The sequence below is a fragment of the Scomber japonicus genome, chromosome 12, assembly GCF_027409825.1.
Source record: "Scomber japonicus isolate fScoJap1 chromosome 12, fScoJap1.pri, whole genome shotgun sequence".
Taxonomy (NCBI): domain Eukaryota; kingdom Metazoa; phylum Chordata; class Actinopteri; order Scombriformes; family Scombridae; genus Scomber; species Scomber japonicus.
In genome coordinates, this window is record NC_070589.1 from 22,020,012 (window position 1) to 22,046,992 (window position 26,981).

At 37.4% G+C, this 26,981-nt stretch overlaps 1 protein-coding gene across 1 annotated transcript; it reads left to right on the plus strand.

Moving 5' to 3' along the window:
• On the plus strand, window positions 1-26,023 carry LOC128369037 (RNA-binding Raly-like protein). Its single transcript, XM_053329991.1, has 7 exons — window positions 1-256; window positions 21,060-21,135; window positions 22,265-22,312; window positions 23,076-23,269; window positions 24,206-24,319; window positions 24,617-24,774; window positions 25,991-26,023. Exons 1-7 carry the CDS (start codon window positions 1-3, stop codon window positions 26,021-26,023), a joined length of 879 nt encoding a protein of 292 aa, XP_053185966.1.
• The last annotated feature ends 958 nt before the right edge of the window (window positions 26,024-26,981 follow it).

Sequence of the window (26,981 nt, forward strand, 5' to 3'; positions counted from 1 at the left end):
ATGACTGGGAAGACCCAGACCAGCAACGTGACTAACAAGAATGACCCACGCTCCCTCAACTCCCGCGTCTTTATTGGCAACCTCAACACGGCCGTGGTAACAAAGGCTGACATCGAGGCCATCTTTGCCAAGTACGGCAAGATTGTGGGCTGCTCTGTGCACAAAGGCTACGCCTTCGTTCAGTATGCCAGCGAGAGGAACGCCAGGGCGGCCGTGGCTGGAGAGAACGCCAGGGTCATTGCTGGACAATCACTAGGTAATGCATTTTTTTCTGATTTACACAGTGCTAATGCTTTAGATTACAGTGTGAATAGTTTGTATGTATTGGACACCAATATTAGCTGTGAAAGCAGTCAATAAGAATTCATCTTCTATTCTCAGAGGTTGCCCCCTCTATAGGCTCACTCAGTAAATCTGCTAAATTTGTGAAATGATAAATGGAACAGGAAAGAAAGAAAAAACTGGTCTGCTTCACAAATGTATATTTGTCTTTTGCATTTGTATTAAATTGCTGAGAGTTTTCTGTGGAAAAAAATAACGATCACAAACTTGTGAAACGTGACAAAGGAGCCCAAGTAGACTTTTTGTGCAAGAGCACACAAGTCAAAACATGTGGGAACCATTACTTTCATCTACAACAATGCTCTATTATAGATAATTTTACACACCTTTGAAATTTGAAAAGAAACAAGTGACAAAAAGTAAGCAAAAGCTTAAGTAAAAAAAATAGTATCAAATGTAACTATATTAATGAACACTCAAGTACAAGTACCTCAAAAAAGTACAGCTCTTGAGTAAATGTATTTAGTTATATTCCAAGTGCTCCACACAGTATTTAAAATTGTAATTTCCCGAACAATATATTTTGTAAATATATCATGATTTTGCAATAGATTTAATAACAACTAATAATTACACTATCAACACTGTAACCATGTCTTCTCAGTTTTTCCTGTCTCAGTAACAATTCTCTCTCTAACAATAAGCTGTTACTCCCTTATTCCCTAAACTCTCGTTTTCTTCCCTTGTACTTTTGTCCATGTGTGAGTACCCAGTAAATATCTCATTATCTAAAGCTTTCATGTTTCATCTGCACAGGCAGGTAAATTAAACATGTATGTTTGGTTTCATAAAAACAGCTTTTTTCAAAACTTTGTAACAAAACAAAGCTCTGTGTGTGCTGTAAAACACACAAACCTGACTTCAAAAACAATAAAAATGATCAAGAAGTAGTGTAGAAAAGCAAGACAAGTGTTATAAAGGAGGTCAATACCAATACAAATAATATCATTTTATGAAGGTCCATAAAAAATAATTTTAAGATGAAACTTTTGGACATCAAATGGGTTAAAATGATCAACTCTTGTTGTCAATATTGCCAATATTACTTCAAGTTACCATCTGGTTAAAGGTCATGTGATTTATCTGTCTGCAAGCTTAAATTTGACTAGTAAAACCTTAAAGATATTGTGAGATTGAGAGATACAGAAGAGATACAGAATCTATTTTTAGAAGTTAAATACACTGAGACATCAGTGAGGACATGAGGCAAGCTTGAATATAAAGATAAGACTGAGAATATGAGGAGAAAGAGCAGCAGAGACGGACCAAAAGACAGCAACAAGGAGGAAACATTCAGAGCCCCAGTTCTCATGGGTGCTCAGTAGATCCCTGTAAATCTTCCTTATATTACTTATTGATTAGTTCTTGGCCTCCTCCATGGAAAATAAAAGTCCTCCCCAAGCTCTGCTCTCTCATTAAATATGAATAAGAGCACTATAGGGTCACATCTGTAATTCCAGCCTACGTTTGCCCAGTTTCATGCATTTCTGGCTGTAAAGTCACTCACACAGTGGTGCTAAAACTGTAAGCTTTAGCTGTGCTCACAGTGATTTGCAGTATGATTATGTGAATCCAGAACTTTTTTTGTTGTACTATTGTAGAACTTTATCGCTGATACTGTGGAGTTGGACGTTATGGTTACCATTACTACAATAACAAGCTACTCACTCAGTTAATTGTGGAGATCCGAGAATATGACACTAAAAGTCACTAGAATAAGTCATGCAAACATGAATAAATAAGTATATTGAAGTAAAATAAATTCAGATGTTTGTTTACTTTGTGATGCAGCTGGATTTTCAAGATCATGCAAGAATCCATCTTGTCAGGTTACATGTTCTGCGCATATGTCTGAATCACCGGTGGTCCAGACCAGTCAGCGTCGCAAAACCCTCTACCTAGCAAATTAAGACTCTGATACACAGATGGTTCATCCAATCACCTGACAAGTATTTTTGCGAATGCTTTTCTGAACACTTTCCACAGATGACTTCTCAGATGATTCTGTCTAGTTAGAGGTTTGTCCAACTGGAAAAAGAAAACAAAGGAAAACAGGATTACTATTTCAATAATTCAAATAGTCTGTTGTAAACATTCATCATAGCTTCCAGCACGACTTCCTGCTTAAGCTTTGACCTGTCATACTTATTCTAGTAGTACTGTTGGCTTAATTTCATCCCGCCCTACTGTATCAGGTTTTTTTGCCTTGTTTAACAACGCTGTCTTACCTGGTTTCATGATGAGTACAGTGATCATAGCTGATAGAAATAACAGCTAAAAAGCTAAAAAAAAAAGAAAAGAAGAAAAAGAAAAAGATCCAAGTTGGAATAAGCAGGAAGGATACTTCAACCTAGGATGCTGATCTGATAACAGTGGTGTCTTTGTCACAATCCTTTCTGTGAGGGGCACATTGGATTGCATCATTTTTATGAGGGTAACATGAGGCCAGGTATGCCTGAGGTAGCTTGCTGTACATCAGTGAACAGATACACTGAATTTTATAATGCTACTGACAAAAAAAACTATATTCAGCATAGCTCAGTCTCTTTATAGTCTTTACCCAATCCTCTTGATAGTCAGTACCAGCGCTGATACTAATCCAGCAGATTGGATCAGTGTGTCCATACTTCATTCTGCTTAAGTCAGTGCAGGTCTTATTTTTTCTTATTCTTATTTCAGGTCTTGTACCCAACATTAATCAAGTATGTTGCTGTAAACTTGGGTAGGACTGCACTGAGCTGTATGTTATTAAGACATTAGGCTCATAGAACCTAAATAACGTGAAGAACAATGAATCACATTCATGACTACTTTTTTGTTGGCACACCACAGAAATATTCACACTGCTGTCAACACAAATTCACATTTCCCTTCTGTGTTGTCATATCTGTGTCACTGCATCCATTTAAAGGATCTATCATCACATTTCCAGGTCTATAGTTATATTCTGGGGCTTTACGGGTATAACTGGTGTTTATGCAGCCCCTCAGTTCAGCCTCTATCTGAAACAGGCCGTTCTAGCTCCTGTTTCTTTGAGGCCTCCCGTTGAGTCCACTCTGTTCTGACTGGCCATCCAGGCTACGTTAAGGAACAGTAGTAGCAGGATTTCCCTACTTTTCTCGTTCTTTACCCAAAATGAAAGCTTATCAAAAACATTAGGACATGTCTGAGCCTGAATCTGATCCGAAATATGTGAGTGGACAAAGTGTACAACCTGTGGAACAAAGACTACAGAACAGATGGTCATTTGTGGGCATGCATGAATAATCTGATGTCTGCTTGATAGGAAAGTAGAAGTAACTAACTGTGCTTTTGACTGGTAGGAAGCATTTTAAGTGTATTCACCTGAAGTTCTTGACCATGTTTAACATGGGCATCCGACATCATAACAGTATAAGAATATCAGAAAAGCATGATATATCCCTTTAAAGCTGCTTCTCTCATTGTTATGTACACTAACAAACCACAACACTGTTATATTTCCTGAGAAATACAACTGTCACGCTGTGTTTCCCCAGAGAGCGGAAGTTACATTAAGGGCACAAAAGCATATCTAGCTGAGACGCTCTCAGGTGAACGTGTCTTTTGAACAAAAACGGTGAGAGCTAAAATCCCACAGAGCTTCATTCCATTCAGCAACCAAAGTAAACTACTCCTTCCGTAGCACGTCGTATTGTGGCTCCACTGGCTGCACTTTATAGTTCCCCTGTAAACACGGAGCATCTGTGGACACACACAGTTCCCCCATACACATATACACACACTCAATAAATTCAGGATATTAACAATGCAACCTAAGTGTCAGGGGTATACTGTAGGTGCCTACAGTAACGGCATTTATTCTGCTGCCCCTGTGAAATTTAACCCTTACACACCTTATCTTTTAAACATGAACTTTATATTTGATTAGGCTTTGGATCTATATTGCCAGAGGTCGGTACACTCTGCACAAGGTATGAATTCTTGATATTTTCTTAAAAAACATTCCTTTTTTTTATTAAATTACAGACAGTGAGGATTGACAGCAGAGGCAGCTGTGTAAAGGTATGAATTAAGTAAGTACGTGACATTTAAATAGCACCTTTCACAAGTGCTTCACTGACAAAATAAAGCTTATACAAACGGACACAAAACACAATAAAAAAAACAAATCGAAAAAAGACAAATTACACAGGGGCAAGTCTAAACAAATGGGTCTTGAACTGCTTTTTAAAGGCGTCCACAGTCTCCACAGATCTTAAATCCAAAGGTGACATATAGTCTCCTGCAGGCTACAGTAGACATGTAACAGGAAGATCACAATGTAAGATTCAAACCTGTAATGCTGTGAGTATGCTGTGTCCCACATACTGTCCCATGCTTGAGTAAATTTAATAGCTGCGAGATACTGAAGCTCCAGCGATTGCTTTACTCAATTAAATTCCTGTGGACATGACCGAATAGCAGACACAATGACTGTAAGTAGTTCATGCAAGTAAAAGTGACATTCAATCACACTGGTGGTTGGCCTGAGACAGCAGCCACTTAGATCCAGATGAAGATGTCTGCTGGTGATGAACAGCACAGCACTGTTTCACCAACTCAGCATTTCTTCTTTTAGTGTCAGCTTCTGTGGATAAAATCTGGACAAAGATGTACTGATACTTACAGCTTCATTTTTTAAAAGCAGTGCTCGCTGTGATCATATCTGCTTTCCTATTATCTCTGGTTTATCATGTGTGAGAGCATTAATGCATGACTGCTGATGAGTAGTCTTTGAGTGCCTCACTGTGGTTAAAATACTCACTGCAGAACACTGCTGCAAATCCATGGTGGTGTTTTTTTTTTTTTTGGTAAAGCTCAAAAATTGTATTGCAACTTTATTTACAAGTTTCAGACAGTTGTCATTGGTAAAGGTTTCTCTATTTTAGATAAGTATCTTTCTGAAATTCTGGGAAAAACCCACCACACCACTCCCACCACATTCAAAAACAAGTAATGTCACCTCTGCTACTAAATTTAATGGCCAATATTATTTTAAATGTAATATATGAAACATTACAATTAAATTAAACAGCTACCCTGTTTGTAATTTGGATTTCTCTATCAGGCAATTTTTTTTCCTGTTTCACTTCATGAATTTTCTATGTGCATGAACACTAGATGGCGCTGAGAGATTAGTAGTGACGGTGATGCCACCAAAACTAGGACATCTTCTATTGTCCCACAGCATCCATGATTCATTTGTTACCTCAGTAGTAAAACTCCTCCACAGATTATTCATATTATGCCTTGAAAATTGACATTTTTCCGTGACAAGCTCCATGTTTTTTGCAGCAGATTGAAACAACCTGGAAACTGATGACACACTGATAGTTTAGCATTTAGAGATGACAATGGATGGTGGTGGTAAAGGTGAGAATGAAGACACAAATATCATAAAACTAAAAAGCAGTATCTTTTATTGAATCTATTTTGCCATTTTTCTCTTGTCACATCAGATAATTGTCTTATTAATGTTTCTCCAAAAAGCTAGGAGACTATTAAGATGTCAGGCTGCGTGCGAGACAGCTGCAAACCCCATGTCAGTGTAATTAGATATTACAATTACAGGGCTTCATCTCTACAACAGAGCCCAAATGCTTGAACAGCTGGGGAATCACTAGGCTGCTTCCCCCCTGGGTGCTCTGCTTTTCAATCTGTCTCCTAAGTCCACAGCCCATCCACTTCCATTTTTTTTTAAAGAGTGAGAGTTGAATGGGAGACAGTCGCAACAGCAAACTGATTTACCACTCCAATACATGAAAGGGTGCCGTTTGACTACTAAGGTCAAACAGGATTTTACTGCAGGTTTAAAGGGGAGAAAAAGCAATATGTACTTTCTAAGATAAACCTTGAGTATCAAATAGGGTTGCTCTTGATTGCATTTTTCTTGTTAATTTGCTACAAAAGTGTTTTGAATAGAAGCTGAATTGTGTGTGTGTGTGTGTTCGTGTGTGTGTGTGTGTGTGTGTGTGTGTGTGTGAGAGAGAGAGAGAGAGAGAAAGAGAGACATAAAGGACATTTTTCACGAGTTTTATATCATTTAAACACATAATTCCTTCTTTATTATTATTATTATTATTATATTATTATTTACTGTACATGCCTTGCCAACTGGATTAAGAGAAACTAGCTAATTTGGGCTAATTTGCGGTTGCTGTTCCTCAAACAACTAAATGACAAATGGCAAATGACAAACTAGGATTAAAAACAAGAAGATAATCATAGTCAGAAAACCCTGTGAGCATGTAAGTGTACAGTGTTTTACAATATGGATGCACGCATGATTGTGAGCAGTCCCTTGTAGTGATGAACCCACAAAAAATGATCACCTGACTCTGTAGCTCCTCTCAGCTCCACGGCACATGATAATGTCTTTCAGCTCATTGAGGGGGAGGCATAATTAAAAAATGTACACATTGTTAAAGCTGAAAAAATCAATTGGTTTCAGCTTTTTTTTTAAAAGAATAGTTTCAGTCTTTGTAGTCATCTACAGTAAATCAATAGGCTGTTGGTCGGATTAAACAAAACATTTGAAGATCTTTCTTTGGGCTCGGGTAACTAACAGCTTACATTTTTATAGACCAAACTATTAACCAAGAAAATAATCAGCAGATAAATCAATAGTGAAAATGTTTGTTTATTACTAGCCCACGTTTAACTGCTATTTTACAGGCTGCTTTTACAGGATTCAGTATTTCTGCACCAAAACTTTGTAGCAGGCAGTCCTCCAAAAAAAAAAAAAAATCTATATGTGATTAACTGACAATGTAGGTTACCTATTATAGGTAGGTTACTGCAAAAAGAGCTTCTGTTGGATGTTTCTGGGGCAATTTGGGGGGGGGGGGCTTTGACTCTAAAATCCTGGTTATGACCCTGCCAACATGTACATTAGTTTCATGCCTCTCTATTCATTTAAAGTTTGCCTCTTGTCTTGCTTCATTTTAATTGCCATTGCTAGATTTTATTCTCTGTGGCAGCAAAAAGAGAGAAAGAGAGAAGCCAGTTTGCCTGACTAATTTATAAAGGATCATAATTAAACTCCTTGTAATTTCTCACCACCTAATCTGTTCGACACAGAGGCAAAAAGGGGGATCTTTAGTTCAATTTGTGCTGCTGCGTTTGGAGCATGACTGGAGCATTTGAGGCGAGACTTCCCCCTGGGATAGTTTGACAAATGGTACAGTCTGAAGCGGCTCAGCTGGAGCTGGAAGTACACCGGCTGTCTGTCTATTTTTGGGAGAGAGAGAAAGAGAGAAAGACAACGAAGCAAAGTCAGCTCAGCCACAGCACAGCTTCACCCATCTTTTCCCACTCGACATGACCATGTACAAAGGCAGGCGCCGCAACCAGAGATGTGAGTAGAAGATGTCAATCACTGATAACAGAGTTTATTTACTGTTGCTGAAGTTAACGATGCAAGTTTTGACATACGGCTTAATACTGTGTGTAAGACAAAAGCTGTAAGGCACGTCTAACCCTCTTTCATGGTTGAGTAATGAATTAAAAGTTTATAATTCAGGTGCTTTAGTTGTTGCCAGTGACCTTTTACTTAATGTTAATGAGATTGTTTTCATGAACTTGTTAATTGTTGTGTTGTATACATGTATTTGGGCTACTTTGCAGTAATAATGGCGATCTGTTTGTCATTTGGCTTCTTTTTCTGCTGCTTTGTTTGTCTCGGCATTTGCATGCAAATTAGAAATGTCAAAAGTAATCCTCATTTTATCTTACATGCATTGTGAATCATTGCATTGCGGCTTTCATTATGTATGGAAATTAGATTGTGGACACTGATGCCAATCATACAGCATTATAATTTAGAGCTGCAGTGATTAGTTGATTAATTGATAAGGTGTCAACTAATAAATTAATCACAAAATGTTCTATAATTGATTACATTTGAAATTTTCTGATTCCATCTTCTAAAATGTGAATATTTTCTGTTTTTCTTTTTTTTCTTTTAGTCTTCTGTGACGTGTAATCTGTATATCTTTGACTTGTGGACTTTGTTATCTTGGGCTTTGGGAAACACTGATTGACATTTTTCACTCTTTTCTGACATTTTATAGACCCAACAACTAATCAATTCATAAGAAATGAGAAAATAAACAGATTAATCATTAATGAAGATCATTAGTTGCAGCCCTGTAATAATTTATATGCACAGGCTTAGCTGATAATAGGTTACCAGTTCACACAACATAAATCCATCACCTTGTTTCTTTAGTTTTCAGAGGATGTATTGGAATTTTTCTCAGTGACTTGATCACAGAGGAGAGAGTGCTGCTTAAAGGGCAGGACATTTGTACAGAACAGTGGTGTTGTGAGTGGAAAGTTGTGCGTTCAGTAAGTACTGCAGAGGTGTCTATTAGCAGTGTACTTCTCTCCTGATTGCTTTTAGAGGAGCTGTTCACTGGCTGGTTGCACATGGCGACTTGCAGGTGTGGCATGTGTGCACCTGTGTGTGTGTGTGTGTGTGTGTGTGTGTGTGTGTGTGTGTGTGTGTGTGTGTGTGTGTGTGTGTGTGTGTGTGTGTGTGTGTGTGGAGCAAAGTGCTGCTGATGAAGATTTTCATTATGGTTGGCAACCCTTTAAGTAAATCAATAATTCACATTTAAATATATTATATTAACATCTATCTGTATTGATTTATCATTAAACTTGATTATTTATAAATCCAATTTTGCATTTTATGCCTTTTTATTTACATTTATAAAACTGTGTGACTGTGACTAACAATGTAATTATCATTAAGGTTGCAACTGATGATTATTTTTATTTAATCTGTGGTTAGTGGTTTTTGTATATAAAATGTCAGATTTTTATGATTTCATAGAGTTAAAGGTGATGTGTTGTCACCTGTCAGATGTCGTTTTTTGTCCAATTAACAGACCAGAACCCAAAGATATTCTATTCAGTATCCTGCATGAAAAGCTTCAAATCCTCAAATATGAACAGATGAAACAGCAAATGTTTGATATTTATGCTTAAAAATGACTTTTCTTTTGATTGACTATTAACTAATCATTATAACCAATATAACTTTAACTAATCATTGCAGCTCTTATTATTATTGTTATTATTAATAATCTGCAAATGTATTCCACAATGAATAATTAGGTTTATAAAATGGCATGCATCAGTAAAAAAAAATGTCTGATGATGTCTTCAGATGTCTTGTTTTGTCTGACCAGCAGTGAAAACTCAAGTGTGCACTTGTACAAAATAGAGTAGTACAAATAGTTGCAGATTAAATTTTCTATCAATCAATTAATCAGTTACTAATTGACTGATCTTCTGATTCTTCCAGTAAATCACAAGAAAAAATGCAAAGTGTAAAGAAAGAAACAAATGTATGGAAGTAGAAACATGTTTTTTCTGTTGTCACATCTTGTTAATCTACCTGTGACCTTGCAGATTGAATTTGTGGCTCTTTATGGGGACCCGACCCACAGATTGGAAGCAACTCACCTAAATGATTAATCGAATATGAAAATAGTTGCCTACACATTTTCTATCGACTGACGGATTATAAATTCCTGTGATGGCTTCCAGTCGCCATTCCCCACATATTATGGTGCTGTATGTTTCCACAGCCACCTCATGAATGAAGAAGCCAAGTCTTGGAGCAGATGTACAAGTAGTTTCAGCAGGTGGCAGCTGCTGGTTTGTTTTCCAGCTGCTTGCACAGATTAATGAGCATGTGGTTAGATGGAAGAGACGGACCGGCTCTGGGAGTTAAACGTTTCAAAGAGTTGCACTTAAAGGTGCAGTGCGTAGAATTTAGTGGCATCTAGTGGAATGGACTTAGTAAGAATGTAATAAAAGATTTACATTAATAAAAGAGTACATTTTAATTAGTGTATAATCACCTGAAAATAAGAATTGCTGTCTTTTTGTCACCTTACAATGAGCCCTTTATATCTACATAGGGAGCAGGTCCTCTTCCATGTTTCTACAGTAGACCAAATTGACAATACTAACACTGAATATAGAGAGGGCCTTGTTCTACTCCTTGTTTTAAAAAGTGTGCGTGTGTGTGAATCTGAAACCTCACCACTAGATGCCACTAAATCCTGTACACTGCACCTTTAAGAGCCAAATAAATACATCATAAGAAAGAATATGGCAAAATGGAGAGAAGAAAAGTGCATGAACAGCTCCGGAGAGATGAAAGCCTCAGGCTATGACAATTTGCTCATTATGAATGAATGCAAAAATCAACATGTAGCAATGTTAAAGTGTACCAAAGCTTCATCAAACCTTTCTGCAGTACTTTCTGCACTGTTGATTTGTGTCTTTGTGTTGCACATAAAGATTATCAACATTTTTAACATTTCCTTTTTTTTTCTTTTTTCATTCGATTATTTTTGGATGAATCGACTAGAACTACAACAAGTAGTGGATCAGTTGATGAACAGAAGATGAATCTGCAACTATTTTGATAATAGATTAATTGTCATTTTCAAGCAAAAGTTTGGCTACATTTCCTTGTCTTACATTGTAGTAAGTTTACATGCTGGCATTTTGAACTGCTATAAAAAAAAATCTGAGATTAATTTACAGTGTAAAAATAGTTTCTAATGCAGCTAATCTACTTTTTTAGTGTGAAAGGTAAAAGTAGTGGAAAATGCAACAAGCTGTAGAAACAATCCAATGCTGAAAAATACTCAATTTGAAATGATGCACAACAAAAAAGAAGCAAAAAGAAAATCTTTACATTTGATAGGCTAAAGACAAACATTGTTTAGCCATGTAAAATAAAATTGTTGCTGATTAATGTTCTGTCAGTCAACTAACTGTTTGACCTTTAGTATGGCACTATGCTAATATAACAGCGTTTCTCTGCTACTTGTTGTTTTATCCCTAATGGGATCTATTGAGCACAACCAATCTGAAAATTTAGCAATTTCACATCACATTCTCCCTAATGGACCACAGTTTAGCAGCTCTAATGAATTTAATTTTATTAGTTGCTCAGGAGCGAGGGGAACGGCTGCCAAATTTATGTGCTGCCAAGTAACCATTTTCCTTAACAGGGCGAAAGAGCAAAGTACAAGGAAGTCATTAAGGAAGGACAGGCTGTTGAGCAATTAATCCACGTGTCCCCTTCCAACCATAACAAAAACTATTACAGCCTTGAGGTTCTCGTCCTGATTGGAATCAGTCGGGATGTAATATGCTCTAGATGAGTGCATGTTGCTCAGACTGAGTTGACTGAGTGATTTCAATATTACGGGATGAAAGTCTCCTCCCTTGTGTATATGGCAAAAAGTTTTAGCATATTAAAGAGTAACAGAATTCACGTTAAAGCTATATACTCTCTATTTATTACAAAACTTTGACTCTATAGTCAAGTTAGAAAATCTAATTAGATATATCTACAGTTGAGTTTTCATTATTAGATATATTCCACACATATATATTCCACATATCTCCAATGAGAATGCAACAAGAACTATTTTCATTATTAATTGATCTACAAAGTAAAATGTCAGAAAATAGTGAAAAAATGTTGATCACAGTTTTCCCTAACAAGGTGACAAATTGATTTCAGCTTTAGATGAAAATGTTAAAGATCTTGATAACTGAGCTGATATCAAAGTTTTATTTCTCCAAGTGTAAATATTTTGAATTTGAATTACTAGTAACAGTTTCTTTTCATATGGCTATCCTGAAAATGTTATTTAGGGAGGCTGTCAGCTCTCAGTATGTGTGTAGGTGCACAGTGAAGCAACAAACTAAACATATGTCCTATAAATGTTGACAAACACACATATAGCCAATAGATAGATCCTGTTCATAACAGGAACACAAGTAGAGAAGAGTCATAAGCTATGACTTGCATGCTTATGCTATTTGCTAATTCAGTAATAACTATTATATAGCAATCTATGTAAATTTCATATGCTGCTGGTCAAACCAGACTAGATTTTCAACTAACAATTATTTTCATTATTGATTAATCTGAATCTATTTTCTCGATTAATCAACTAGTTGTTTGTTCCATAAAATGACAGAAACTTGTTAAAAATGTCGAACCCTGTTCCCAGAACCCATAGATATTCAGTTTACTATAATACGACTAAGAAACCAGAAAATATTCACATTTGAATAGCTGGAACCAGAGTTTTTTAAAAATGTATTTATTTTTTAACAATTTTCATAATGATGACTCAAAAAGATGAATCTATAATGAAAATACTTACCGATTAATTTAATAGTTGGCAATTAATTAATTATTTGACTTATAATTGCAGCTCTAAACCAGACCATGTGAGGCTGTAGCTGCAGATCCCCTGAACTTTTCATTTGTAAGAGGAAGACGTGTTATTGCCTCCTTCAAAATGAATCTAAAATAGCATTTAAACTAGTTATAATTAAAACCGGACCATTCAGAAATTATAATTCAATCTGCAACTTGCAGTTTATGAACCAGAGGTCATCATGTTCACATGCATCAATGGATAAATATACATATACCCAGTCTGCTCTCTCAGCCTGTCATTCACCCTGCCCTGCAAGTGGAAAAACACTCTCAGGTGTAATAAAAAGTGGATGCTGTCTGTGCCCTTGAACCGAGATCAGAGATTATTCAAGTCTTCACTGTCAGATTTACAGGGTGTGAGAACGCAGGGTAGATTGAATCTGCGACTGCTGTCATGCAGAGTGCCTCTTAGTTGCACATTTGTATTCACACAGATGCTTGGATGGATGATCTCTTAATCAAATACTGCTCACCTGCTTTCGGGATGTGTGTAACACCAGAGATAAGAGTTTTTTTCAGAGCCAGAAGCGACAAAAGATTACATTCAGGCATTAGTTCAGGGAGGAAATGTATTCTCTAATTTCCTTTCTCGGGCTACATTAAGTAGTATTACATTACTGCATCACGTACCTCTTCTGTCATCACTGAAAAGAGAACACTAGTTTAAACAAGGACAAGCATTTACATTACACATTTGCCACTAGCCATAGATCAAGAAAGACAGTGTTAAAAGGCCTAGTTGCTTTGGGAAGTCTCTTCAAATGTATTGTTATCTGGTAGAATAACCAAAATGAAGAGGAAAATTGCCAGCACACTATAATACTGCTAGTGCTTAGCTAAATAGGAGCAGCACAAGGGCTACACACCTATTTAGCTGCTTTTTCCTTTTTAAACGGAGCTCATCCCAGTAGACCAATTTAAATCTATGTGTGTGTGTGTGCGCTTGTGTGTGTGTGTGTGTGTGTGCCCGTAAGTCTGTGTATGTGTGCTCTGAGTCTCATTGTCTATGCTCAGTTCAGCTATAATGAATCGTCCACACCTCCAGAGACAAAGAGCTCAAGCGCGTGCTTAGCTTAGGGGTCTATATCTTGAAATAGACACACACACAATAACACAGCAATGCACTCACAGGCAAATTTACTGTTGCTTCATTAATATGAATGAACCCAAACTGAGTCAGAGGGCCCAAAGGTGCTGATGATTGTATTCTTAAAGGATCCAATGCAGATGGATAAAACTGTCATTGAACTCAACCACATCCTTGCCGCAGGAGACACTGAATTAAAATGAGGTCTCGTAAAGCCAACGACTGATGGTTTCATCTTGTATATAGATGAGGAGGGAGCGTGAAAAACACCCTCTTGACCTCAAAAGTGTGTGTTAGAAACTAGTAAAGAGGCAAAATTGACTTTGAATGTATTTGGAAAATGTTTCATGTGCATGTGTGCCCTGTAGGAACGTTATAACAATCATAGTATTGATCATTTTTTCAGCATATATTACAACCTGGCAAATAGAATAACTAAATTGATGTTCAGTGCAACAAAATGTCATGAAATACATCAGAGAAAGGTCTTCATACAACCTTAAAAAGAGAATATTTACATATCCTTAAAGCTGCTATAATCAATATATTTATATTAACAACAGACCAAAAGACTTGGTGCAAATTATAAGGAATACACTTTTTTTTCTGCACCCCATACACTATGAACAGTCACAGTCAATTGTGGCCATCTGTAATGCTCAGGGTAAACACATATATGACAACAAGCTCATAAAAGACACCTTTAAGGTATATTCTACAGCAGGATTTATACATCTGAACAGTCAAGTCATTTCAGGGAAAATTTCTGTCACTATATCAACAGAGCAGCAATCCCATCTTAACAGCCCAGGGAGGATGTATTGAATGCTAAAAGAACAGAATGGAAAAGCACCCAGACGTGATGGACTATAAAGAATTTTGTCACTACTTGACATGTTCAACCAGTCATTCTTGCATGATTTGTTAGGCCAGACCTTAAGAGAAGCAAATATCTCTCTCATTTTGACAAAAGGGAAATGGTCATAGTCTTTTTCATTGCATAGACCAATAGCTCTTCTTAATACGGATCAGAAGGTACTTCGGAAAATTCTATCCACTTAATTTTGCCTAAAATTATAAAAGAAGATTAAACAGGTTTCATAAAAGGGCGTAGCTCATGTAATGTCAGACGCTCTCTCAGTGTCTTTCAGGCTTTCAAGCAAAGACAGGCTGATGGTCTGCAGGGGTACTCAGTTAATATTTAAAGAGGTCCAGTTAGAGAAAATGTCCTCAAGCAAAGGCCTGGAACATCATAGTGTCGAATTTTATTTATGATTCAGTGTCATATATTTTGAAGTAGCCTAGGAGTTGCATCAACATCTATAGGTAATCAACAACTGATCAAGTCACATCAAATAAAAAAGTACACTTCAGTATTTCAACAATATTTACTGTCATTTTTCACATTGAACACCTCCTTTTCTCGTTCTCTCCTTGTTTTATTTCATTCTCCACTTTCTCTTGTTCATTGAGAGAAGTGAGTGATTTTAAATCTGAAATATATTAGGATTCTGGTGGATTGATCATATTGAGCTCTTAAATCATTGATTTTCTGTTCCCTCAGTTCAGAATTGAGTAGGTACGTTTGTTCAAAAGATTTGTGCTTTTTCTCATACATCCGCCACAGTCTCAGAACATGTGAGACATACATGTTTTGATCCGCCTGTGAGAACATGTGAGAGTCTGTCCACTTTAAATTAAAAACTGTCCACTCTTCTCTTTTTAGAGCCCTCCATGTGAAATTACTTTTCTCTGACTTGTATATTTCTCCAACTACTGTCTCTTGTCTCTTGTCTCCCCTGTGTGTGTGCATCTCACTTGAGTCATAATGCAGTGCAAATTTGATTGGATCACGTGAGATAATTTAAGAGAGTTTACAAGGTAAACCAATGCCATAGAAGCTACAAAAAAGAAACCCCTTATGTAATAATTCTCTATAATTTATAACTGGACCTGGACCATGTTCCTCCTATTAGTGACCTCGGGTGTAGTACTTTAACTTAATGCTGAGGAAGCCTTTTATAGCCTTTAGAGAATGGGCCTATTCATTTTATGCTTTAAATAAATGTGGTCCTTGGGAAAATTTCATTTGATTGATCATGGTTCTGTGTGACAATCCCCAGTCAGCCATTTTGACTAATGGGCTTAGATTAGAGAGTTTCCAACATATAGGGGCACAAGGCAAGGTTGCCCCTTATTGCCCCTTATTGCCCCTTGTTGCCCCTTGTTGCCCCTTGTTGTCCCTTGTTGTCCCTCATATCGTCAAGTAGTGGCAGGTGAACTGAAAACCAAAACCTATAGACAAGGGGTGATTACAAACAGGACACAGGTGAAACATATAAGGAAATCAACTAAGCTGGGAAAACACAGAAAGTAAAAATAACCACACACACATACAAGGAGAAAACCTTCCAAAATAAGACACAAACTAAAACGACAGACTGGATGTGACACTTATTTGCCATCACCATTAAACTGTTGACAGAGTCCATAAGGATGATACCCTCTATACAGGCTTTAAACTTGATGTTTTAGTATTTTTTATATTTCTAAAGATGCCAGTACAAGCTATAATTAATGTTATTGATCTATATAGCAAGTTTTCTAGTTAGAAAATTAACTTGAACAAATCTGAAGCCATGCCGCTGTTTTGCCTTCCTTTGGTCTATGGTATGACGCATATCTCTGATCAAATTGAACATGTTATTGTGATTATTGTATTCAAATGATTCCTGTTGTATTCTAAAATAAGGTGATAGCAGACCTAAATGGCTGGCTAAGTTCCTTTTTATTGAGTAAGCTTCCATTTTTACCCCTATTGTGAATAACCCTGATTTCCAGCATGAGATGTTTGGGTAAGTAGGGTAATAGACACATCAGTAGGCTGAAAGACTTATTTTCCAGTAATACTGTAATGACCTTTTAGCAAATGGTATTCCAAGGCAGGACTTGTGTGATATAATGCATAGCATGACGTTAATGAACAATCCTGAATGATCTCCTGTTGAGAAACTGTTATTCAGCTGGAAGGATGTCTGTCAGTTTCTTTTATGAAGTGATGCATTTTACGCCGTGTCACTTTACACGGCCTGTGGGGCACATGGGAGAAAGAGCTATCTGTCACAACTGATGATGAAGAGTGGAAAGATATCTGGAGACATGCTAAATCAATTTCAGTTTGCAATCGTGTCAAAGCAATACAGTTTAAGATTATACACTGTCTATGTCCTCCAATCACATAATCTTAACCCTACTCTCTCACCCATGTACCTTAAATGCAAGACAGTAATTGGTGCTCTGACTCATTGTCTTTGTTCATGCTGTGAACTGCAAAGATATTGGTCTAATGTGTTATCTCAAATAGAGAAAAAGGTTTGGAACTGGAGATGGAGCCACTGTCCTTCATCCTGAGCCTTTCAATCAGATATGTAATATAAAAAAATACTGTATTACATATGCTGCACAGAAAAACATTTTTTTACAACTTTATAAAGGCTGCCAACGAGCACTGTTTGATTTATGCCATTAGAGTACCTTACATGTATACTGCTTTCAAAAACAGATTCTATAACATTTGACCCTATATGAAGTATGTAGAGCCTGGAGTCTCAGCCATTATAATGCAGGGCCTTTCTTGGTTGCCCTTTCTGCACATTATCACACTGCTCATGTTTTGTTTTTTTATTACCTGATTCTGCATTGTCACCCAGCTATGGTGAGTTTTAGCCTCTTTTAGCTCATCGTTTTGCTTTTTTTTTTTGCACTGCCTCCATGTAGCCAAATAAAAAAAGCAGCTTTAAGATTTGCATCATGCTGTATCAAGCTCTATTTTTTATGTTATTTATGGTGGCCATTTTTTTAGCCATAGCAATTGAATATATTTGCATTCTTACCTCTTTATTTATTCATTTATGGTCACACTGTTTCATATTGCCTTGCTTATGCACAAGGCATTCACAAGAAACAAGGCTTGTACTGACTGGACGTGATGCGTAAGACAAAAAGCCTGCGCTTTGCGACACTGTTGACTTTTTGTCTTTAGTCCCCCTTATGGAATACAATGTAATACAAAGGGTCCACCCAGCCCAGTTGGTTTGGCTGTGCTGAAAACAGATACACAAGCTTCTTTTCTTCTGTTTTAGTTACTTTAAAAAAACAAATCTTGTTGTTTTGTTGTTGTTTGATTGTTATAATCATATACAACAATCATAAATTCTGTGTGGATCTACCCTGATGAAGACTTTTACCTTTTACTAATACCAAAGAGTCAATTGTTAAGTGCCTTGCTCAAGGACACATTGTCATCATTGACTGATAACACTACATTGATCTGCTGATTTTGAACAAGAATAGTCACTCATGAGTAAAGGGGATTGCCTGCGGTTTTACAGTATCTGCCATTTTACATCTGGGTGCTATTCTGCTGCGTCCAACTTGCTCATAATGACTTCAGCATAAAGTAACTTTATATTCGCTCTCAATGCGTTGCTGCATGCAGTTTACTGTATCAATCAAGTCCTAAGTGGCTATTGCTTAGCAACACAGCCTCTATCTCCGTCCTCAACTTTTTATGGGTACACGCACAAATAAGTCAGTCTGCGAACGCACACATATACACACATGCATTCCATTTTTGTATATGATTAGTATAATGACTGTTATTAATCAGAGGCTCAGTATGTGTCTGTCGGGTGTGTTGTGAGGTGGCAGTGTTCGTTTTAGAGTGCTTTTTAGTGCTCCACTCTCTCTTTAATGACCCTAGCAGGGGACCAGACGAGAGCACACTTTACAATGTGAAACATTCCTCATGTCTTTCTGGAGCCTAATAATAATGATACAGCTATCCCTGTGCACCTGAGAGCTACCAATACATCCCCCCATCTATTAGGGAGAGTGAGCCGGTAAAGAAGGGAATAAGAGCGGGGAAAAGAAAGTCTAAGGTCCAAACATAGCACCACGGATAATGCTTAATCTGCAGACAATGTGTTGGATGATCCAGACACAGGTGCAGCTTGTGGAGTGTGTGTGTGTGTGTGTGTGTGTGTGTGTGTGTGTGTGTGTGTGTGTGTGTGTGTGTGTGTGTGTGTGTGTGTGTGTGTGTGTGTGTGTGTGTGTGTGTGTGTGTGTGTGTGTGTGTGTGTGTGTGTGTGTGTGTGTGTGTGAATATGTAAGGAAAAGGAAAATAGATACAAGGAAACAGAGATGTTGTGTACCGCAGAGTTATCTTGCGTTCTTTAATTCATAAGCTCAGTGCATTAACATTGCAGCTCAGATTTCATTATCAACTCTCCAAGTGTAAAAAAAAAAGAAAAAGTGTATCAGTCTTTGCTGTGCAGAAACTGCAAAGCTTTTGGCTAAATGACATTTGCTACCACATGATCCCCAAGGCAGTTAATATTTTATCTGTGCAACATTTTAAAGCTGTCAAGGGTGACTCATCCATCAGAGAGAGAACACTCCTCCTTTGTCTGTGTGAGAATATGTGCACACGTGTGTGGAAAGCGGGTGTTTGATATATTATGTTTGTGTTTTTTGTATGACCTTGAGCAGCACTCGCGGCTGATTTAACAGAGTTTGAGCAGGAGCAGCGACAATATGCCTACTAAACACAGTAATACCAATGCAGTTACAGTGGTAGAGAACTCATGGCAGGTATGAATAGAGCCACAAGCTGTGTACAAATGAGTCACAGTAGCTTGCTAATGCATATGAGGGGCATTTTTTCAGTCGTCTCACTGAGTAAACAAAAAGTGATGAACACTTTCCTAACATTGACCCCATAGTCCTATTTTGCACTATCAATGCCTCAGTTGTCTCAAGGCCTTTAAAACCTTTTCAGCTCATCTTCTCACTTCTATCAGCGTCTCTTCCAAGGCTACAGTGGGTTGAAATGAAATCATTAAATGACTCAATGCTTGCTACCTAATAACAATGGCACTCGTCCTCTTGTGCTCGTCCTTTCGCTGAGAATAAGCTACCTTTGTACTGAAAAACTCACAACTACCTCCATCCTTTTGGTTATATATCCATCATAAACACATATACAGATAATAAGCCCACCACTATGTAATGTACTGTAAATGGTAGTTTGGCTAATGGCTGCTCCCTATCTAATAATAGAATAATAGTAGAAAGCCATCTCCCCCTACCTCACTTCACATAATCGTGTTGATGCAGCAATACCAGTCATTATTACCCTTGAGATATCATTTACAAAATGCAAAACAAAAGTTGCCAATGTTAGTGTTTTAACTACAGTTCCTCTGCAGCCCTTTATCATAAAATCAAACATCTGGACCACACACCACCAGGCTAGATTCAAGCTGTGCCATTTTAATGTGAGATCACTTACCAGTAAAACTTTAATCCTGAATATTTTCATCACTTCTAGAGATTTATTTTTGCTGAGTTGTGTTTGAAGCAAAAATAATTACAGCCAGCTTGCTTCACTGTGAATGTAAACATTTTGTGGGTTTAGAGTCAGTGGCCGTGGTGGTGGACCAAAAAGCTCTGTACACGTATTCAGCTATCTTTCAATAATTTAAAAGCTTTGGGGTGCATTTATTCAATGTTTTTCAGCACAGATTCTGTCCTCTCTGTTATTATTTACTATCATCCCAAGGTCAATCTTTGTTTCTTGTCTGAATTCTTTTTAAATTTTTATCCTACATCATACTGAGCCATGACAGGATTGTTATTACTAGTCATTTTAATATAGATTTTTTAATGATCTCACACACGGTGACTCATTGAAAACCATACTTGAGCATCGAGTCTTCACCCAGCATGACACCGAGTCCACCCATTCTTTTGGGAATACACTTCTACTAATGTCAAAATGATTATGATTATGAATAGCTAATGTTTCTGTGATCAACTTCTTGTTGCCTAATCACTCCTGAGTATTTTTTGATGCCATTTTAGCAGCACACACACACAAAGAAGTTACAGCTCACAAAAGGTCACTAGATGCCAAAACCCAGTGTAAATTCTGTGAGTTGGTCAACATTTGAGTGCTGATGTTTGAATGATGTGGCTTAATATTAATGGAGGAAGATTATATTCAAAAAAAGATTATTTCATTTTAAATATCCTCAGCCAAGTCTTGTAAATATAAAATTAAACTGAGAGACTTCCATGTTCCTAGAGCTAGATGCTAATAAATCTTTTGTTAACTTATTTATAATTATAATAACTTATTGACTAGATTATATAACTTTAGTGTGGAACATTACCCAGTTTAAGAACACCCCATATTTATTCAAAAGTTTGCTGTTTGTTATAAGCTAATACTGTATCACATCATATCATTACTTTGAATTTCATTTTCATTTTCAGATATCAACATGGCAGGAGAGCCCAAACCATACAGACCGAAAATGGTTTCCAAGAGGCCTCTCTCATCCCTCTACAGGTTGGCCTTCTTTTACTGTATTAGTCAGATATTGCTTTGCTGACTTATTTTTTCTGCTATACTTACTTCCTGCTGTCTGTTAAATATGTGCTTAAGATCCCCACCAACTGGCTGGGTACTTATGGAGGACAGCCAATTCCCTACCTGTGCTATCAGTGCCACTTTCCGTCTTGTTGCTATTACACATTCACTCATTCTTGACATTTTTGACAGTCTTGTTATAGATGACGAAAACCCAGAGGACAGAAAGACATAGCTGATACCTGAACAGGCTTAAAATACTAAGTAGCTGTTTATTTAAAGGAACAGTTTGACATTTTAAAAAACATGCTTATTTGCTTTCTGGCTGAGAGTTTGATGAGAAGATCAATCGCACTCATATCTGTAAATACGAAAATATGGAAGGAGGAGATAATTAGCTTAGCCACAAAGATTGGAAATGGGGAAATATACAGCATGGTTCTGTCCGAAGCTAACAAAATCTGCCTTAATTGTTTTTGTCTTCGACTTTATGACTCGGCAATGACTTGCTAATAAGTATGTTTTGTTAGTATTCATATATTATGATGTAGTTTTTGAGAAACTTCAATTTTTGTTTCATATCTCACTGCCCAATTTTATGCTTTGTATACCTACCTGCACTTCTAAAGCTCACAAATATATTATATCTTGTTTGTTAAGTCTGTACAAAAAAAGAAGATTGTAAATGTATTTTCATTAACCCTACAGCCAGGACCTAAGCCTTTTCTCCTCATTTACTGGCTCGCCTGGCCTTCTTGTGTTAAAATGCTTATAAAAACTGAATGCTGTGAGCCACAATGAAGTGATATGACTTGTGTTTTTCAGGACAAGTTGGGTTAAAATTTGTTTTGTAAGTGATTATGTGCTGAACTATTTCTTGGCTTGGGGAAGTAACTTCCTGGAGTCTCTCCTGTTGCCTGGCAGAGTGGTATTGAGCTTCTCATCAAATTCCTAGAAAGAAAGAGTGTATTTCCCAAAATTCATATTTTAATTTCCATCTTATATCCTCGCATGATTTTGGTCTTCCCTTGCTATATCTGCCAAAAAAGCAATAAAAAAGCATGCTATTATAGTAATATAAAAATAAAATGATCTTCTGTCTTCACAGTGGCTACGAGTTCGACTACGACTACTACAGAGACGATTTCTACAGCAGGTATGTAAAAACATCATGTGTCTCTTGTAGTTAAATAAAAGTCAGAGTGTACTTCCTAATGTTTTTCATTTTTCAAGTCCCTTTTTCCTGATATTTGCCCTTCAGGAATACCCTCCCTTATCCCCCTTTCTCTGAATCAGCTACTTAGATAAAGATGAGTTTTGTGTTGAATAGCACCATTTCCATCCAAGGCAAAGTAACTACATTATCACAGGCATAATGAATGTCATATTGGAGAGGTTTTTATTCCTTTCTTACTAATGATGCTTTTATCCGTATAGGCAAGTAGTGAATGTCAGACAGTCCCCCGGCTGGTCATTTGCACTGGCAAAGCACAGAATGTATCTTACTTCTGACATTTTCATTGGTTTGTTTGCTTCCTCTACTTTGCAATTTCCCTGAGAGTTGAATCCTTTATCTTTGAGTCTTTATTGCTACTTGGGCAATTTGATATGTATACGCAATGGGGAACAGGTTTAGATTGAATGGCTGTGGTATTGTGCAGTATGTACCACTATCTTTCAGATATCTTTTTCATGTCTGTTCGGTGCAGTGTAAGCACTTCTTGCTGCTTGAACAACATCAAGTAGGGGTGAATAGCAGGAGTGACTTGATGACACACTTTGGTGTTCAACAACCTTTATAAATCCAGAGACACATTTCCCTCCCTATTTAAAGATGTGTTTGTCTGCACTGTAAAAACTTTAATGGTATCTCTGTTTTTGCAAAGATTGCTGCAACTTGATTTTTTATGTGTCTTCAGACTCTTTGAGTACCACGGTCGTGTCATGCCCCCGACCCGGGCTGTGATCCCAATCAAACGTTCGCGGGTAGTTGTCCCATCCACACGCAGAGCCAAATCCTCCTTTCCAGTCAGGGCCTGTTCTTCCTCTTCCTCTTCCTCTTCTTCCTCCTCCCGAGCGCTCAATGTTGGCTCATCCATCACAAGCCCAAAACGTATGTTCTCTTTTCCAACTTTTTGCTCCTCTAATTCACTTTCTTTTTTTTTCTTGCTCTGTTTAAAGGAAAGCAGTGGTTTAAAACAACTTGAGTCTTGTCTTATTTTTCAATAAAGCTAACGTAATTGTTGAGATCTGGAAACATGGTAAGACTTAATCAGTAGCTAATTACTATGATAAACGATACCTTGTGTCAGTAAGTTCTCAAGCAAAAAAGCAGATTTCAGCTTCTTAAATGTGAGGATTTACTGCTTTTCTTTGTTATATGTGATTGTAAAATGAATGTCTCTGGGTTGAACAATGGTTGGATAAAACAGACATTTTAAGACACCACCTTGTTTACTCTCACCACTCTCATTGTGTTGTTGTTGTTGGTTAGAGCAGGCTGCTGTATTCTGAAAAAAGCTCTTAAAACACACAATATACTGATCTGCTGAGCACCAAACAGCACACAGGCCAAGTTAGCAACTAGCTTCTGACAATACAGGAGTGTTAAGCAGCTAAAGAGCAAGATAGTTTACCAAAACAGAGCTAACTGATAATGTTTGTGCTGGGTATGTAATTAAAACACGTTTGCTTGGCCTGGTGGACAAAGAAAGCTGAATTATTGTTTTTAAAGTTGGTGAATACGGTGTTATTATTACTGAAAAGAATGAAAAAACAAAAATAAGATTTATGGTTGTATGAAACTGGAATTTTCAACATTTGCCTCTGCATTGCTCGCATTCTCACAGATACTAATCAGTATTTTCCTCATAATGCAATACACTGAAATATCGTCATCACTGATTTGGCCTAGGCCTATATTCTGGCAATGAATTAGCTATGTGGAGACGTGTCAGAACAGAGCAGTCGCTGTTGAGGTTTTTACTGTGTCTTCTCGTCAAACAACACATTAATTATGCTTTTCAACTTTATTAATCTATGCTTACAGTGAAGACAGACCAGCTTGTAACAATCAAAAAGGAGCTGTCACAGATCAAGACCAAGATCGACTCACTGCTAGGAAGGCTGGAGAAGATTGAGAGGCAACATCGCTCTGATGCCGGTAAGATTTGAAAGAGTGGGGTGGGGTGACCTGTCTGCTGGAAGAGTATGCATATATACATGGGAAAGACACAGACTTGCTGGGTTTTGAAATGAGAGGCACACACACAGTCTTTGAGGAGAGAGGGCATAGAGATACGGAGAGTATCAAAGGTTGATAGAGTGGCATTTCTGAAAGAAAGATTGTTCTATTAGGAAAAATAACATAACAGTTCAATAAATCTATTATATTTTCTGGAATATTGAGGTCGGTGTGGTCTGAAGTTAACCACAAGCCTCTCTTGCTGTCTCTTGCCAGATATGCAGAGGAAACACGAGGAGGTGTGTGAGTGTCTCCATGGTAATGCAGCAGACCAATCTGGTGGAGAGGAAGGCGAGGGGACAGCCGAGGTGGAGGCGGGGGAGATGACGGACGGCGGTGAAGACGACTTTGAGGATGAAGGCACCAGCGACATGGTGAGCAGTCTCAGCAAGGCTGAGTGGGGTAACTGAGTTCTGCCGTCTCTCATGTAAATGCAAGCATAATGATTTCAGTCAGGTTACTGCATGTGTGTGAGTGCGAATGAGTCTACAATACATTTTTTCCCTTACTGCATCATGTGCTGATTTTTCTACCTAATATACATTTTGTACAATCACTTGGCGATGTGTGTTTTTTGTGTGTGCATTAGCTATACATCTTACTGCATGTAGTCATTTTAAGAGATTAAAGTCAGTCTCATGTCTTAATGGATAAATTGTGCAATGCTTCAGCACTTTTAGCAAACATCACTCAAACAGGAGGAAATTGTGCTTATGTTAGGACTATATTCATGACTGGATTAAAACACATTTGCTCCCTTAGTGATTATTTTCTGCAGTAGGATGGTGTAAAATAAATTGCAGTGACCATGTTTATTGTAATGCAGGAACACCTGTGTGGCTTAACATGACTTATTAGTAGAATCTATTTATAGTTGTTTCTGGCATTTTAATATAAACACATAATAGGATTTGTTGAAAATACAATATGTATATATATTATTGCCAACATTAGCAGTTAATACCATGCTGTCTAACATCTGATAAAAATCCAGATTTAGAGCAGATTATAGAAAATCATAGAATAAGTAAACCAGCCTAAGAATCTGACCAAGCATTCAATACCAACCTTTGATACTTCACCATACTGGATGCTTAATGCTATGAACACCTTGTGGTCAACACTAAAGAAGTAGTTTGATACCTGGCCCTACTTGTTACAATTCATAGTAGTTGGACATACACTGGCATACATTTCTTTGTGTGTGTGTATCCGTGTGTATGCGTGTGTGTTTGCACTGGTACCAGAAAAATCCATGTATTTTGTAAATGCATGCAAATTTAAGTACATTTACATTTGACAGACACAAATGAATTGTTTAGTTTAGACAGAAACAGTATGTCTTGTATGTATTTTTCTCTGATATCTTTCATTACTGTCCAGTGATGTGTAGCCATGTGTATCCTGATTTGGGGATTTCGTGTTAGAGTTACACACAGCACCTTCTAAAAACCCATTGTATTATCTGAAAACTTCACTGTCACATGTTTTTCTCATTATTGATTGACATGTAGGAGATACATGGTTTTCTCAGTACAGCAATACTATATTGATGTCATGGCTTTAAAAATAAATCTTTTTTAATTGCAGATAGAGAACCACATATCGGACATTGACAACTGAGTAAGGTCAGTATTCAATCTCTGCTGGTGCTTTGTATGAAAACCAATTACTGAACAATATGTCCTATTTGATATTTAATTTGGTAAATAGAAATGTAATGGTGTACAGAGAACATATGCACAGTACCCCTTTCAGTGCCCAACAGTTTATAGCCAGAAGCATCATCACCTCCAAATATCTGAGGCTTATTTTCCACTTTTAAGCAGAGTGTTAGAGTGAGAAATACCTTCCAGTTTAATCCCCCACTCTATTCCTCTAAATGGCCTGTCATTCTCTCTGTCTCGGAGCATAAGGAAAGTCAGCCTCTCTGCAGTTATCACTGATGACTGTCTGAACAGCCACAGAGGTCGGACTCCATCTCATCCGCACTTTCCATCAAACGACATTTAAATCTTCCCTGATTTTCTTTGTATGAACAAACAGCGATGAGATTTAATTTGCCTCTTGGCTGACATTTCCTGCCTGCTGTCCTCGAGGGCCTGATAACGGAAATCTCTTTTAGCTGCTCTGAACATGATAGATCGTTAAGATGGTGGCATAATGAACTGTTTTGTCCTCAGGTGGATATCTTGGTGGCTGCAGGTGATATTAGAGGCTTATAGCAATTTAGTTTGTTTCAACGTTGGTCATAGCCCACACACCTCCTCTGTGTTTCTTGAATCTTAAAAATATAGCCACATTTTCTACATAGTGATACTGTGACAGACACTGTGGCAATTATAATACATTTTCACTGCAGCCTTTCTGTTTTTCATCTTTTTGCAAGTTGGGGAAAAAGGAAGCCTACAGTGCACAAAGTTGGGAGAACAGATACCAGCAAAACCTTCGTGATCAAGAAGGTGTACTTTAAATGAAAGGAGAGCAATGAAGAGAGTGACTGAGAGCAGAGGAGGAGTTTTTCAAACTTGTTTGTTGCTTGTTTGCCTCATTAGAACATGACACTCCTGATGTGTACTTC